The sequence below is a fragment of the Mchenga conophoros genome, linkage group LG2 (assembly GCF_057382185.1).
Source record: "Mchenga conophoros isolate Kocher_MC1m ecotype Shallow Benthic linkage group LG2, M_conophoros_male_GT1.1, whole genome shotgun sequence".
In the NCBI taxonomy this organism is placed as follows: domain Eukaryota; kingdom Metazoa; phylum Chordata; class Actinopteri; order Cichliformes; family Cichlidae; genus Mchenga; species Mchenga conophoros.
In genome coordinates, this window is record NC_140527.1 from 34764834 (window position 1) to 34781944 (window position 17111).

Genomic DNA, 17111 nt, shown 5'->3' on the forward strand with positions numbered 1-17111 from the left:
TTGTGCGTTATAGTCGCTAACCATTAACAGGTGATCGTGCCATGGAATGGCTGCTAAAAAGTCTTGGAGCTGGTTGTAGAAGGCATCCTTGATTGTATCGTTCGCCCTCCTCCGTGGGGGCATAGTCCTGGATGAACGTGATCTTGGCCTGCCAAGTTCGAAATCAAGCCGAGACGATGCGGTCGGAAACTGGTTCCCAACCGATCAATGCCTTTGAAGCCAACTTTGAAGTTGGCTTTGAAGCCAACTTCAACAAGTCGATAGTCGATAGTCATCGAAGGCCTGTAGCCTTTGCATGCGGTATCCCATTCGGTAGAGTGATCTGACATTCCATGTCCCGATACAAGTCGATATTCTTGCATTGAGGAATGGTCGATCCATTGAGAGAGGGATGGTCGCGAGACTTTGGTCCGTCCTCGTCACTAGCAATTGACCTTCCTCTCCACTGATTGCTCGTTGGTTTTCACTTGTCGTTTCTGTAGCATAGCAGGTTTTTACAGGAAGGGGTTGCTAGCCCCGACCAAACCCTCCTCCTTTATCCGGGCTTGGGACTGGCACTGGGAAGCGAGCTACCCAGAGGCGGAGTTAAAAAAAAGAAAGAAAAAAAAGATAAAAACAAAACAGATATAGTTGTTGACTGAGATTTGCATGTTAGTGTGAGACTGTGATGTCTGGGTTTCTGGGTGTTTTGCGACCGCTGGAATGAGGAGGGAGACATGTCAGCCAGCAGATCAGCAGATAACAGAAACCCCTCGGTATTCTCCCTCAAATATTAACACTGAGTCAGGTTTTGTTTTGCTGCCAGACTCTGTGTGTGGTCTGTGATTGCTGTGATTTGCAGTCTGCAGATAAAGTCTGGTTAGTTACAATTAAGTAATTTTGGGCAACGCTATAAACAGTAGTAGTAAACCAAATAGTTTGACTTTGACTTTGACTTTAGTTGTGCCGTAATGTCTTATTACAGATCCATAGCCACAGTTTTCTGGTAGCTTCTCTAAAGACGGTTTATATTAATATGTTAATGTCATCAATCCTGCTTGTTAATAGTTTTCTATTTGTATTTTTAACTTTATTAATAAAAGTAGGGCAATAATGAAACAAGGTGTGGATATAGACCATGCAAAACAAGACAAACTGGGATAATCAGGACAGATGAGGGGATATTAGGATGTGTATGGTGTGTGTTGGCTTCCACATTTAAAGTGGTGCTGAGCATGTTAACCGTGTTCTGACCATGGTCAAATGAGATAAAGAAAAAGTAAAACAAATAACAATATTAATACTATCAATAATACTGTGCAAAAATCTTAAGTCAAACTTCCTTTCTTTGAATTTTGGTTCTAAGCAACCAAACTTTCCTGTAATTTGTAAAGTGGTACAGAATATATTTAATGTAATGATTAGAGATGGACCGATCCGATATTATGTATCAGTATCGGTCCGATACTGACATAAATTATTGGATCGGAGAGAAATAAAAAATGCAATCGATCCATTAAATATCAAAAAAGCACCTCACAAAACTTGCAACATGGCATAACTCGCCTCATAACCGTTGCACGTTGGAGCAGTGTGCTCACGTGATAGAGCGGCTGTGTGTATTTGTAACCTCGCTACCAAACCAGCATTTCATCTCCGAGGAAGTTATCCCAGAGAGAAGTAAAGCAAGTGTGTAAGTTCATCTCTGAATGTTTGTAAAGCATTCCCACGTTAACCGATATATGGATATATTCTCTCTCCCTCCCTCTCCTGCTGCTACTTCAATCATGAAACTGCTTAATGATCAGCTGATCAGCTTTTCTGTTGCGAGTCCGTTTCTCTTGTTTGTTTTTGGCCCACTTTGCACCAGAAAGAGGAAAACAGCGGCTGAATAACAGCAGCACGTTTAAACTTGATAAACTGTTGTTAGAATTTATTTAATATTACTTTCTACACCAGGATCCTTTTCTACGTAGCTCAGCGGTCTCCAACCTTTTTTGCACCACGGACCGGTTTATGCCCGACAATATTTTCATGGACCGGCCTTTAAGGTGTCGCGGATAAATACAACAAAATAAAACTAGTACCGGTACCGAAAAAAAGAAGATTTATTCATAACACACGTGAAAAGACCAAGGAAAACCGAGTAAACGATAAAAACGATAACAAAATAACGCTGAAAACCGATAAAAACCCTGAAAACCATACATTTCACACCTGAGCCTCAACTCTCGCGGCCCGGTACCAAACGACTCACGGACCAGTATCGGTCCGTGGCCCGGGGGTTGGGGACCGCTGACATAGCTGACGGCTGGTAACTGTGCAGGGGCGGATCTAGCAAAGTTTAGCCAGGGGGGCCGATAGGATAGGGCATTAACAGCGAAAAGGGGGGCACAAAGACATACTTTTCTTTCTTATTCTCATTTAAAATGTCTAGCTTTTAATAAATAATTATCCGAATCTTACACCCAAAGTTTTAATCTGATGTAAAATGTATAGAAGTCCATTACTGTATATAGTAACTATTAAGTCTAATATACCCTAGTAAGCTATACTACTTTTTCCTTTGGGAAGATACCATCTGTGCAGTCTGCAATTTTGTTGAAGAAAGATGTTGAATCTATTTAATTATTCTTGAAAAATAATTTAATTCTGTGTATTTTTTTTTCACACTGCATCAAATTAAAGTTGATTACGTCGATTAAGCATCATGAGGGGGGGGGGGGGGTGGTTCCCTATTTTTTTTTGCTGGGAGTTTACAAACCTATTAGTTAGGTTGCTTAATATTTCTGCTAAGTACTCTTCAAAATACCAGAATAGGGAGGATGGAGCAGGTTTAAGTTCATTAGATTGCTCAGTTTTGCTGAACTATGAAATATTTTGGGTGCAGTGTATTTTTTTACATACAGGTATAACAGAATAGCTTTAGTGTTGTTGTTTATTTAAACTTGAGTATGAACTTATACAAAATGCAGCAAGATATTAAAAAACAGTTTTATTGATTAAAAAACACACTATATTGGATTCATATCGGTATCGGCAGATATCCAAATTTATGATATCGGTATCGGACATAAAAAAGTGGTATCGTGCCATCTCTAGTTATGATACAATAAATAGTTGTATATAATAGTGTTTTTGTGGATATTTTGTTGAGTCCATTTACATATAGGGGATTTTAGTATACTTCACTGAAGAGCTAGGTGCCACCCTGCCTAGAGCTCTTGCCCCTCCTTTTCCACCCAATCTAAAATTCTCTATATCTGCCACTGATGCAACAGAAGACAGAGTCAAAAATATATGAAGGAATACTGCATCATTCAAGACTGCTTTCTATTGTTTTGTTTTTTTTGTTTTTTTGTTTGTTTTTAGATTTTTATTGTATTTTCTTTTTACTTTTTGGCTGGATGGGTTGGATTCAGGATACATAAGTATACACAGCAGATGATATTCTGTAGAAAGTGTTTTTTTTAAATATACATTTTCCTGTCACTCTAAGTCTTTATGTCATCAGCCCACACCTCTGTTTCCAAGATGTGACATATTATGGTCAGCTATTGTTAAATATATCATCATATGGGACTTCATTGTCATTATTGTCATTATTATTGTTCACTTTACCCTTTTGGTATAGCAAAAAAAAGTTCACAAATATGGGATGAATCAAGAAGACCCTGGAGAGACTCATCCTGGACCAGCTCCAGGCTGTGAACCACCCACTGATGGACCCACTCTAGTTTGCCTACCAGCCCAGACTTGAATTTAAGGAAGCCATTCTTTGCCTGCTCACCCATGTCTCTACCCACCTGGACAAAGCAGCAAACACTGTAAGAATCGTGTTTGGGTTTTTTTAACTTCTTCGGTGACTTCAATGCCATCCGGCCGGCTCTACTGCCTGATAAGCTGACAGTGATACTGACTTGTATGGTTGACTGACTGCCTAACTGGGAGACCAGAAAATGTACTCCTACAGCACTGTGTGTCAAACAGGGAGGTCAGCAACACAGGAGCCCCGCACGAGACCCTTCCATCTCACTTTCTCTTCACCCTCTACACTATGGACTTCAGCTACTGCTGGCAGTTCTGATGGCAATGATGGTGTGTGTGTTTGTTAACTTCTGTTTTTGTAGTTGTTTTTATTGCCATAAGACACAGTAGACCTGCATAGTTTCTTCTGTTTTATCTCTTTTGTTAATCACACTGAGTTCGCATGTGATGGAATGTGCTATATAAATAAAACTGACACTAACAGAATGGCACAGAAAATCATTCCTACTTGTGGCCATCAAACTTTATAACTCCTTGTGATATGTGGATTATATAATACCTTGTCTATACTCGGTATTGTTTTAACTTTGGAATATAGAGTTTTAATTTAACATTTCACTCTAATCTTGGTTGTAATTTGTTTTACATGTTTTCATCTAATGTTTACGTTTTAAAAAGCACCACTGAACGACACAGGAAATCATTCCTGCCCTGTACAACTCCTCCATCTAATACACTGTAAACACTGCAATAGTTACACCCTTTTGCACATGCTCTACAGTCAAATGACAAAGTTCACAGGTTAGAGTTAAATGTCAATCATGTATATTTTTCTGTAATATACGTGACTTTGTAATATTCTTGATATTTATAATTGAGCAATTTGTATATATTAGTGCTATTTCTTAAATTTGTAAACTGTGTACTATATTGTCTTATTTAATTAGTTTAGTCTGTTACTGTTACTCTCTTGAAGCAACTGTAACCCACATAATTTCCTTAGGGATTATTAAAGTATTCTGATTTTCGTCTTTCATATTTATATTTTTAGTCTGAATCAAAACACCCCCCCCCATTTTTCTGCTTCTTATAATAATAATAATAATAATAATAATAATAATAATAATAATAATAATAAACTATTTCTCATTTCTATTATATTTTCTCATACTTGGACTCGGACTCCCAGAAGCCTTTGTAGTTCTTCTCTGTGTTTACTACCAGCTGACTTCCGGTGTCTTCCCGTCCATTAGCCTCTGATACCCAGAGTCAACCATAACGCCATCCATCTACACTCGATCATTTCCCCATGGAAAACGTTTCCCGCTGACTGGTTGACTCAACTGAATGCAAAATTTCATCGTATTCATCAGATGCAGGTGAGGCCCACAGCACGGAAACCGTCCTTGGGCTGTTAGCCTGCAGGTAGCCATCGACAGGAAGATCGGGCTAACATAACAGCTAATGCTAACGTTAACAGCGGTAGCTTGTTTAGCTCGCAGGGCTTTGTTTATACACCTTATCTGGGTGAAACTCTGAGGTGATCGGTGTCTCCGGGCGAGACACACTCCCACCTAATGCACCGCTTCAGCTTCCAGTAAATTTATGAGCCGTGATGCCTGAATGGGATGTAGCCCCCTAGCGTAACGTAAGGCTAACTGTGGGATTAATCTTTAAAGCTCGTCCTAGTTTAACACGCCAAGACTACTAATTTGGGTTAGTTAAATCACGGTGTGGTAAAACACAAGTTGCTCGGTGCTGTTGCGGTCCAGGCAACTAATCGATCATGTGCAGTTTCGACCGATAGTGTTGTCATGTTAGTTGCAGCGTTAGCCTCCTTCGAGCTCGGTGGGTAACAGTTTGTGAGCGGTGCAATCTTATGGTGTCAGGTTTTTTTTTTTTTTGCTGTTTTTGTGGAAGTCAACCTGACAGTGTTGGTGTTTGTATCAGGGCTCTGGCCCCGTCTCCAGCTGCTGAAGCACACCGATCCTGTCCTCTCTGCTCCCCGTCCACGGCCTTCCTCCTCGCTGAGCCATGACCACTCAGAGGGATCTTGATATGGTGAGTGAGGCTCTGTCACATTTCAAAACACACAACTGAGGCGATGCTCTCTGAGTACTCAAAACATCATTTAACATTAATACGTTTGATTATCTCTGTGACTGGTGTAGGTGTTTGTATGGGGGTGGGGGTTGTTTGTGGATTAGCCAACGTGCACAAACACTTAGCTGGATAGTGACTGCTGTTCCTGTGAACACCATCTGTCTAATCTGAGTTAAAACGTTGGCCTACTTTCCTTTCAAGGTTTAGATGCCAATTGATTGCACCCTCTTATTACATCCTGCCCCCACCTAATCCAACCCAACCACAGGAATGGATACAATAATACAAGTTTTTGTTGGCTTTGTTTACTTATTAGTACCATTATTACCAAGAAAAAGATGACAATTATTTGCATTTTGGGGTATTAAACTGCAGTTTGTCTGTAATTTTTATGTAATTAAAAGTTCTGCTGTAAATAAGAGCAGCGACAGTATCAGAAATTAGAAGAAATAAAAAGTCAAAAGAGGCGACATTTATCAGTCAGACAGGCTGATGTTTGTCTGTAGTTTTAGATCAGTTTGTTTTATTTATGACACAATAATTAAATAAATGTGCCCGGTTCAAATAGGATTAACAAAGAACAAAGAAGTAGCACCATGTCACCTAAGCTTTAGAAACAAAGGTAGCCACTTCTAAACCCAAAAGATATGAAACAGCTGTTTCTTTCTGTTATCAACTGCTCACCAAAACATAAAACATAGATATCTGGAGCTTGTCATATTAGGGGCAATGCTAAATGCTATTTCTCTTGAAATAAAATATTTTCATATGGGATTGCCAATTTTTTGTTTTTTAATTCAAATGTTATTACTGGCCCACATTTTTACAATTGCTGTCTCCATACTGAGTTCCTAGTATGAAAATGTACAGCATTGATCACACGTGTGTGCATATTTCAGGTTTTGGATTGTTGGTGAGGCAAAACATAACTTTTTAAGGACAATGATTCAACTTTTTGTGTTGTTCTATGTTATTTTAGTGTTATTTGTGTCATTTAATTTTATATATCTGAAGCGTACGCTTTATTGAATAAGAAGAGTGTTAAACTGCAGATATTAGAATAGGGGTGCCAGACATAAAGCCCTTAGGCCAGAACTGGCCCAGCAAAGACTCCAATCTGGCTCACTAGGCATCTTAAGAAAATGTGAAAGCATGGTTAGTTTTTGAATTTTTAACTTTATTTTCACAAGTTTTCAGCTTTTCCTATTGCTCCAGTTATACTACACCAAAGCACAAGGATATTCTAAAATTGTAATTACAGGACAATCCAGAACCTTTTCTGTTACTTGGTAGTACTTTTGCCCACTTCACATCAAAGTGGAATGTATGTTGCACATGATGTAAAATGAGTTTGACATCCCCGTATTAACGGAACCCATGTTTAGTTTTTAAAAAAGAATAAATGTTGTCAGATGTTTTATGTAGGACACCAACATGAGGTAAAACCCACAGGAGGCCAGAGTGGGATTTAATAGATCATCTCTCTTGGCAGCTATCCTGAAGCTCGTGGCTGACTATGTTTTTAGGAAACTTGACCAGCATGAAGAACAGATAAGCCTCTGCTATTACCTTTAACCCTTAAAAAGTAATCATAACGCCACTTGGAAGACTTCCTTTCGATTGGTGAACCTCAATGACTTTGTGATGCAGGATGTTGCCATGGCAGATTTGACTTTGTTTTTGTTTTGTTCAGGATGAGGGAAGGGGGACAAAGCTTGTTAATAATGACATGGGTATGCAATCCCACATTGAGGTTATTCAGTTCACAGGGGGATGGGTGAGCAGGGGACCACCGAGAGGAAAGGGGTGGGGGGGTGGGAGGGTGTATTTGTAAACAGATCAGAGAGTAGGGTTGTCCCTTCCTCACGTCACACCTCGTGATTAAGTCTCTTTGTTCTCTCCTCTGTGATTTGTGAACCAAAGAAAGTTCATGTTTCTTTTTTTAAGAAGGGCACACGTAGGGGGAACGTTCCCCCATCTGTCAGCTCTGAATCTAGAGTAGAGATGTCCCAGCAAAAAGATTTAGTATTGTTCTTTTTGTATGTTTTTGTGGAGTGATTGATCAGAGATGAGAGCTCAATGAGGTCCAGTGACAGAGGTCCAAAATGGGCTCAAGATAATTATTCAGTTAAGGGTGATGTTTTTAATCCTGACCACGAGCCTACCTTCATGTAGTCTAATGTTGGTGGAAAAATTTGACTAAAATATTCACTTTTTTTTTTTTTATTCTTTTTTAAATTTAAAATAGTGTGTGAGGAGGGTGACACATGCAGCAGCAATGAAGCAGTCAGCAGAAATGAAGCATTATGGTGGAAAATGAAACTATATTTTATAAAAATGCCTTAAACAGCCTAACTGTGGGTACAGATACAATGAAATTTTTGTAGTTGTTAAACGGCTGTAAAGAATAGAATGAAATAGAATAGAATTGCCCTTTTATTGTCGCGAAACTGTGTTCTATTAAAATATAAGTAGTAGACAATTAAACCAGAGTTACTCCACTAGTCATAGTAATCATAGTTTTCTCTTGGTTAAAACGTTTTACACCTTTATCACCTGGGATGCCACACATGTTAAAGCACTTGCTGATCACAGTCTGCTTCATAGAAGCTCTACACTGTCTTGCTTTAATCTTCAACATTAGTTTTGCTTTACTATTTTCCATAAAAGTACACCCAACCATTTTCTACCACTTATCCCCGTCTAGGTCGTGATAGTTTGTTGATAGGAAAAGGTGCAGGATCTACATTCATGAGCGCAGCCTTGTGACGATTCTCAAGAAAATGCTGTTAACTGATTATTTATTACATTAAACAATTTCTTTCAATTGCAAAACCAATGAATAAATGACAAAGAGGTTTCTGTGCGTGAGGGTGCAGCTAGCCCCTGACTGCTGGGTGATTTTTGACTGTAAAGCCAGCGAGTTTCAGCTTTTATGGAGGAGCAAGTACACTTGGTCAAAGTCCTGGTAATTTCTTTTTTTTAATTGCATATGCAGGGAAAAAAAACTTGAGGTAACTGTTAGTGAAAAAGATTTTATGACACTTTGTTATGACCTTCAGTTGTGACATGTACTCTGTTACATTCATTTTCAAGCTTACTACTTATTTTCAGATACAGATTTTAAATCTAAATCAACCGATAATTTATGTGATACTCTTATATTTTAAGTTGGCGCCAATTAAAGTAATTAAATTAGCTTTTTTTTGGTGTCCTATTAATAGTCTGATCTTCTGGTTCCAGTGGGCATAAAATGTTGGACACTGCTTAAAGGCATGTTGCCCATGAAGTTTCCCCTTTTATTTGTTTTTTAACAGATATCTTTGTGTAGATGCCCAGAGGATTTTTTTTTTTTAAAAAGAAGAAGAAGGAAGCCCCTCTGTTAAGAGACCTTCCCACACACACTTGCACGAGTCCCCCTTGGGGCTACGCACTGGCCATGTAAATTTAATAACATGGCCCAGAGCTGTCTGGGACACCTGGGGTTATCGCATTAGGCCGACAGCCCGGAGAGGAGCAGCAGCACCCTGGAACTAAAGGCCCAGTGTTCTCCCCCCTCTGCCCCACCCTTATCTGGTGTTATCTCCAGCAACAGAGGCTCACTTCACCGTAAGCCCTCGATGAATGAAGTCGCCCAGTCAGAGGGTGAAGATCTGGTGTGGCTAAATCTAATTAGACTGGAATGTCCGTCTGTTCGCACCCTTCAGAAGGTCACCTCATGTCTGAGGAGGTTAGAGGAAGTGAAGGGATTTCGCCACGACTAATTGAGAAGAATTTTAATGGAAGTGTGGCTGGCATGACATTTCTATGGACCCATATTTGAATGCTTTTGTTTGTCGCTTTAGGTACACCTCCGCCTTATCCTGGTCAGTGGCAAAACACAGGACTTCACCTTCTCCCCAAATGACTCGGCCACGGACATCGCCAAGCACGTATTTGACAACTGGCCTGCAGGTACGTTTTAAAGGGTTCAGTCTCCTGTTCTTCACTTTTAATATATTTCACACTTTGAACCTCAAAGTCAGACTGATTCAATCTCATACAGTTTGCCAGTTTCTGCAAATATTTAACAGATGTGGAATCAAAACCTGATATAATCTCTGTTTAAAAATATGCAAGTATTCACACTCGCTGATTTAAACAAACTGACAAGCTTTCGAAGTCCAAAGCAGACAGGTGAGTTTGTAACAGTGTGAGGTGGGCAGTAAACTCTGCTTTTACTGCCTCATCCAGGGGGACAGATTTGCTGTGCACAACCATGTGAGTGTCAAAAAATGGCAAGCATGCTGCTGGGTTTGCTCATCATGTGACACGCAGCCTTTGGACTTAGAAACTGCAGACTCTTCAAATGAAAACTCCTCGGCTGAAGCCTCTCGAGACTTCATGAATTCATTCATGAATGAAAGCAGCGCTGAACTGCCAGAAACTGCAGTTTCAACTCAAGAGCCACTTGAGTCAATCCCCATAGACTCCCATGTTTACAGCCTGGTAAAACAGCGATATTGACCTCAGTGGAGAGTTTAGCTCTTCATAATAATTCTGAGAGTTATTGTGGATACTGGAGTTGGGGACAAGGCTGCGGTACAAGTGGTCAGGACAGGCAGCCATGCTGAAAGTCATCCGGACCTGCCCAAGGAGATTATTGCGAGGTTTTTGAACTTTTTTTATCACCCTAATTTTTGGATCACACCTCGTGTTATGGTGTTGGATGGGGGAATTAACATTGGAGCCAGGGCAATAAACTAGCCAGGCCAGTACATTAGCTAGTATTAGCTCATTGATGTACTGGGTACCAGTGTGCATGCCAGCTGATTAAAATACAAGAAACTGCCAGTTTGAGTTCATTTGGAAACAGAATCCAGAACTTATTTAAAGGTTTAAATTGTAAACTGTGGGCTTTGCATATATCACAGTCTTCAGAAATATGCTCAGCAATCTGTATCTTGGCTCTTGTGTTTAGTGTTTCTAGGACAATAAAATACTGCTGGCTGCATCAGTTGGGAAAGTGATACATCTCTTCTTTCCCTCCTTGGCAGGGTGGGAGGAAGAGCAGGTGAGCAGTCCCAGTATACTCCGCCTCATTTTCCAGGGACGCTTCCTTCATGGCAACGTCACCCTGGGAGGTAAGACCATCGCTGGCCAGAGAAAGCATCAGAGAGAAACAGAATGGCATCTTTATGCTTTTATCTTACTGTAAACGCTGTTGTTAAATTACTAATGCCAAAAACGGCATGCGGGCATATCTAGCAGCAGTACACAAAGCTCTTAGTCTAACGATTTACAGTCATGAACTTCTGCCAGTGTCCTCAGATTCCCAGGCAGCATCCTTCCTCCTTTGCTGCTGTTTGGATTATTTCACTGAACCCAAAACATGAACTGAAGCAGACAGTATTTCCTGATTGAGAACCAGTCTCAGTGCTTCTGATCTCTCACACTGGCTGGACATTTCCCTTTAATCAGAGCGATGTGACGCAAGGATGTGTGTCTCTCTGTTTCGTGTAGAAATAAATGGGAAGTGAAATCGAAAACAGCCTTTATCTTCTGAGACTCATCTGAGAATTATCTGCTGGTATGAGTTTTTATTCATGCAGTATGCAGCGGTAGCAGTAGGTACCATTCAGATTTTATGAACAAATTATACTTTATTAATACCAGAATTTGTAAACTTGTTACATTAGCTAAAAGACTGAACACAACCTGTGATAGCTCAATAAAAAAAACAAAAAAACAAACAAACAACCCAGAGTGAAATGGCTCAACAAGAAATCATATAAAATAAATGCAGGTATTGTGGTATGAGGCAGTGAAGATTTCCTGTGTCTGTCCTTGTGAAATGCATCTTAAAGTGCTTCGCTGCCTTCCAGTAAGTGATGCAGAGGATGGTCCATGATGGTTAACAGTTCTTTAACCTCCTCTCCAGCACAGCCTCAGTCATTTGGATGCTGGGTTTGCAGGCTTGCTCCAGTGGAGCGAGTGATGCCAATACTGAAACTGCTTATCAACAATAATGGGGTAATATGACCTGATTTGTTTTATGCATGTCCGAAAACGCCATACCGGAAACGTGAGCTTTGTCCACACATACGAAATGGGCTTCTTCCTGTTCCTTTCACAATAAAGGTCCTTGACATAGTCACTGCTTGGCTGTTGTACATAAAATGGCTTAAAAAGCACAACAGATTATGGGATTAGTCAAGATTTTTCTTTCTTTCATTTCAGTACTTATGGGTTTTTTGTTTTTGTTTGTGTTTTTAAATAAACCTTTTTTTTTTCTTGTTTTAAGAATGTCTAATATAAGACAATGAAAATCGCCATGTCAGAAACTCTTTTTAAGAAGCCAGTCTATGAAGCTGTTTTTGAGATCCATGAAGAAAATGTTGGTTTAGTTGTATAAAGTAATTATATTGCATTAAGCGTGGCTTTAATTCAAGCTTTACTTTATAAATTTATACTTTAGAAAACACACAAAGTTCAATGTGCAATAGAAGAAATCGAGTCGGTCAGATAAAAGAAGATCTCTCTGTAAAAAGATACAAAAATATAAAGCTTACATTTTTATATAACGGCAATATTCATAATATTCAGATGTCCGGTAACATCTGTATATTGTGTCGCTGCCTTCAACAGCCCATCAACTTCTTTCTTCTTGTGATTTGTTGTGGAGTCTTCTGATGGTGGCTGCAGTTCCTCTTTCTGCGTTTCTGTTCAGAAATTTTAATCAAACAGTACCAGGAAATCTGCCTTTTACTCTGTAACCGTGACAGGAAGTGCACGTATTTTTGCTCACGTGTAGAACAAATTGTTTGCCAGTATGAATCATGGTAGTGATCATGTACCTCTGACCGCAGATTGCCTACATTTAAAAGGCTATCCGCTGAAGAAGGTGTGGCTGCTGATTGTCTTAGCACTCATTAGGAACATTTAAAGAAGTCCTGAGTTTATAAGTCAGATTAAACCTTCTAGAATGTGACCTTGGTTTGAGATTGAGAATCCCATCAGCATTGTACATGGGAAGCTGCACTGAAGAAGCTTAAGCTACTTAATTCTGAAGTATGTGGTGTTCTCCACCTCTACCTGAGGCCTGTCACCCTCATCACTCTTGTGGAGACTTAGAAACACATTTGGGCTTGGCTTTAAAAGCAGAGTTTGATTTTTTTATTTATTTATTTATTTTTAAAGGGTTGTCTTTCTCTTCCAGTTGGAAAATTAGTGTAGATACAACCTAGTGCATCAACAGTTGATGGAGGTTGCTTGGTGTTGCTAGGTGAAATCTGTTGCAAAGAGAGTACTGCACCATGGTTGCCTGTCGTTTGTATGGAAGACACCAGCTGACTGCAAACACTCGCCAGCTGCACTCTGAGTGGTATTTAAACTGTAAATGTTTGAAGGAAAGTGCTCTTAGTCTCCAGCTTTTGTTGAACTTTTCCATCTGAGTAATCTTTGTCTCTGGTTTGCATCGCATTTTTTAAACCGTTTTACTAGTGGTCAAATAGTTTGCAAATGTTTGCAGACAAATCAGTGTCTTCCATGCAACCTGTTGGCAACCTTTGATCTCATCTCCTGTGTGACTGAGGAGCTTTAAACTCTGTATATCACAGTGCACTGCGATTCGTCACTAGTGTCACATCTGGTGCTCATCACTGTTCTGCAATCAAAAAAAATGGCTGGTTTTACACGTTTTCTTGTTCTCAGGTCTCTTGTAAAAGATTTTAATCTCAGTGAGGTGAGACTGTCTGATTAAATATGTATAACAGAGGACACGGAGGAGGTTTCTGGTGCAGCTTCACTGACTTCTAAATTGCAGAGAGTCTGAAGAAGTGAAAGCGACAGCAGCACTTTTAGTATATAGAACAGTTTTTTTTATGTGACCATCTCATTTCAGCTTCAAACCTGATGCCAGGTAGACTTATTAATATGTGTAAGGAAAGTTTTTACAATTAAAGATATTCTAGTGGCACATGTAAATATTCATGATCCAGCTTGGTTAAATGAAGGTTACGATGTTGAAAATAAAGTGATTCCTAGGTGAGACAAATATAGATACTGACAAGGTCATAATTCATAGCATTCGTATGCAGCTGTTGTTGCTGCCACCATTTAATTAGATGGGAAAGTACAAGGATGAATCCTAACGTGTTTTATGTGTTTTCAGCTCTAAAGCTGCCGCCGGGCCGAACAACTGTCATGCACTTGGTTGCCAGGGAGACTCTTCCAGAGCCCAACTCTCATGGTGAGGAACTTTCATCTGCTCCTTGTTTTAGTTTTTTCTCGAGGTGCCAAACTATTAAAAAAAATTGTTAAACTGTCACTGGCTCTAATATACCATCATGCATAAACCATCATGCTTCTTCAGTACTTTGATGTAAAAGTTCTCAGCCGTATGTTGGATGTAATCCATCCCGTCACTACCAGCAGCCAAACTCATGACAGGCGTGTGGATGCCAGCGTGTAAAGAAAGAAGATGAGTGCTGCTAAAAAGACTAACTTTAGCCACACTCGGCTAGCTGAGGCTAACACACGGTTTTCCTTAGCAACAGGTGGTTGCCAGTAACTCGTCTGTACACCTGCATGACTGGGAGTTCAGCAATCATTTTCCTAACAATTGCACTCAACCAACAGCAACCGGATGGAGAATACTCATTTTTCCCTCAAAACCTGTGGTTATCAGATGGTTGCTGACCAGTCTCTAGGCCTGTGTGACTCAGGTCTAATTCACTTGATGCTACATTGTCACTGTGATTATAGCTACGGACATTTTTTACACTGTGCACAGTGCAGTGGCCCACACATTTCAGCAGCTTTTTGTATGTTTTGATTGTTGAAGAATGCGTAAACAGTTTTGAGAAGCTTTTAATAATGATCAGGTTCACCCCCACATGAACAAACTCTTTGCAGCTGTCGGGAGGAAGAACCCCCTTCTAACAGGAAACAGATCCCAGTGAGGTCTGTCTCATGTCAGCTGGATGTTTTTGTGGGTTTTTTTGTCTCACCTCATCTCTCTGCTCTCTTGTCTTTGTAGGTCAAAGGAACAGAGAAAAAACAACAGAGAGCAACTGCTGCCTCCTCTTGTAAAGCTACAGAAACAGCCCCTTCCCTTCCTTTAATTACGCACACACACATCCACACACATGCACACACATACACACACATATATATATATATATAAAACACACACATTCAAACAAGCATACACTCCCTCTCCGCTCTTTCCTGCCTGTCGTCCCGTCAGCTGTGGATCTGGAATAAAATGCAGGAAGTCCGTTTGGGGTCCCCCTCCCCCCTCTTTTTCTCTCTCTCTCTCTCTCTCTCTCTCTCTCTCTCTCTCACACACACTTTGGTTGAACTGTCCAATCTGAGGCTTTTTTTGTGCCAATAATGTTCACTTTTCTGCCCCCAAACTTCTACTGTTGTTACTACTTTTTCTTTGAACATCATGACATTGAACAACATCGCAGATCCCTTCACTGCTGGAGACATTTTTGAAGAGCTGTCATGTAGTGAAAAAACAAAACAAAGCAAACAACAACCCAGGAACTCGCCTCTCTTCATGGACACAGAAGTGCTACAAAGGATGTGTGGGCTTTAACCCTTCCATACTAGTCACTTGGATGTTTTCCCCAGGTCTTACTGAATGGTGTTAACCCTCTCGTTGCACTTAACCAGTTTAATTCTAAAGTGTTTGCTGTGTTTCATCTCCTCCTCCTTTGTGGCTTTTTGTTTTTGGTCAGATGAACAGACCTTAACTCCTCCCGAACCCAGGTGGTAGAAAACGTGCCATCCTCTTCACAGACTGTTTCTGCCTCTCAGTAACTGACGGTCAGTAGGCCGTCACCTGCGTCCGTTCATGGACCAATCGAGGAAGTACTTTTATCTGGAAGAGTAAAAACACCTGAGGGTCCGCGGGAAACGGGAACAGACTCCCCGGCGAGGCTTGAATAAATGCGGACAGAGGATTTCAGCGGATCATGTGCGCGCCATCAGATGTCGTGTTCGTTCCTCTGGTGGAGACTTTAATGACTAGGCTGTCGATGCTCCCTGGTGATGGGAGCCGGCACGGCGGGCCAGTTAAACGCAGACAGAAGATGCGAGCGGGTATCGGTTTGACGCCCTCCTCTACAGGACACTGAAAACGAGGCTGAGTTTCTCTCGTTGGATGACTAGAGAGAGAGAAAAAAAGGAAAGTTTTGGAAGTGTTTCGCCTCCTTTTTTCATTTGGATGCTGTCGTTTCTTCTCGTTTGCCTTTTATTGTGGAATTCAGTAATATCATTAATATTGAAATTTAAATATATCAATTTTTATCTTGTGTATATGTATTTGTTGAATTTTTGTGCGGGTGAGTTTGTGTGCGAGTGTGTCTGAGGGTGTGTGAATGCGTGGCATAATGTGGACTAATTTGGGGGGTGGGGGGGCAAGTGGTCTTTAAAAAAAGAAGAAGGTGGTGCACTGGGCGTGTTGATGGGCTGTGGTTTCTTCAGAAACAGTCGGAAACCTTTTGATTCCTTCCATCGAGTGTCTTTTGGTTTGTGTTTTTGTCAATCAATGTCACTGCTATGAAGATTAGCTCAGTATGAATAAATGTAAAAACTAAAATGCAATGTGGTCTACATCAAAGCTTGTATTATAAATTAATAAATCTTTACATAAGGCAACTTCTTCTGCATATTTGACTGTTTACTTTCTTTTGAGTAGCTTTGCATGACTAATGTTACTAAAGGCCCTTATTGATCTTATACCGCACCTTGATGGTTCAGCTCATGCTCTGAAACATTTCAACTGCTGCTCCTTTAAGACCGTATTGTTGTGATTGGCTGTCCTCCACATACAGAAGGTTTACAGCAGGTGGGAGGGGCTAGTGTCCTGCAAGTGAAAATAAGGTGTGTTTTAAGGGCTTTGTGCTTTTTTTTTTTTTTAATGTACACATTTCCCATAAAACAAGCCTATAAAGAAAAACTCCACATAATCTGTGTATGCAGCTACAGGATACTGAGTCATCAAATGATGTGACTGACAGTGAGGATGTTAATAAGGATGAAAAGAAACTAAAAAGGAGGAAAGTATCACAAAAACTTCGCCTACAAGCTAAAAGAGGCACCAGGACCAAAAGTCCCCTTGAAGGATTTCACAAGAACCTAAATGTTTTGTGAAAGTGTCTGATAAGATGTTTGGAGGACAAGCACACTACATGGACAGAATTACTGAGCCATGTGCACATTATACATACAGGCAGTACTCAGCCACGATGCTCCCAGCACAGAGTGTT

The 17111-nt window shown here is 40.3% G+C and overlaps 1 protein-coding gene across 1 annotated transcript; it reads left to right on the top strand.

Moving 5' to 3' along the window:
• The first annotated feature begins 4969 nt into the window (after nucleotides 1-4969).
• Nucleotides 4970-16500, top strand: ubl3b (ubiquitin-like 3b). The gene is made up of 6 exons (XM_085297584.1): nucleotides 4970-5126; nucleotides 5698-5808; nucleotides 9696-9804; nucleotides 10887-10973; nucleotides 14003-14080; nucleotides 14870-16500. Exons 2-6 carry the CDS (start codon nucleotides 5782-5784, stop codon nucleotides 14920-14922), a joined length of 354 nt encoding a protein of 117 aa, XP_085153710.1. The 5' UTR covers nucleotides 4970-5126; nucleotides 5698-5781; the 3' UTR covers nucleotides 14923-16500.
• Nucleotides 16501-17111: the final 611 nt, after the last annotated feature.

Excerpts from the sequence above, each read along its gene's own strand:
- ubl3b (XM_085297584.1), top strand. The coding sequence starts at position 5,782 with ATGACCACTCAGAGGGATCTTGATATG. Across the intron at positions 5,809-9,695 it reads CTCAGAGGGATCTTGATATG|GTACACCTCCGCCTTATCCT; the intron begins GTGAGTGAGGCT and ends TTGTCGCTTTAG. Across the intron at positions 14,081-14,869 it reads TCCAGAGCCCAACTCTCATG|GTCAAAGGAACAGAGAAAAA; the intron begins GTGAGGAACTTT and ends TTGTCTTTGTAG.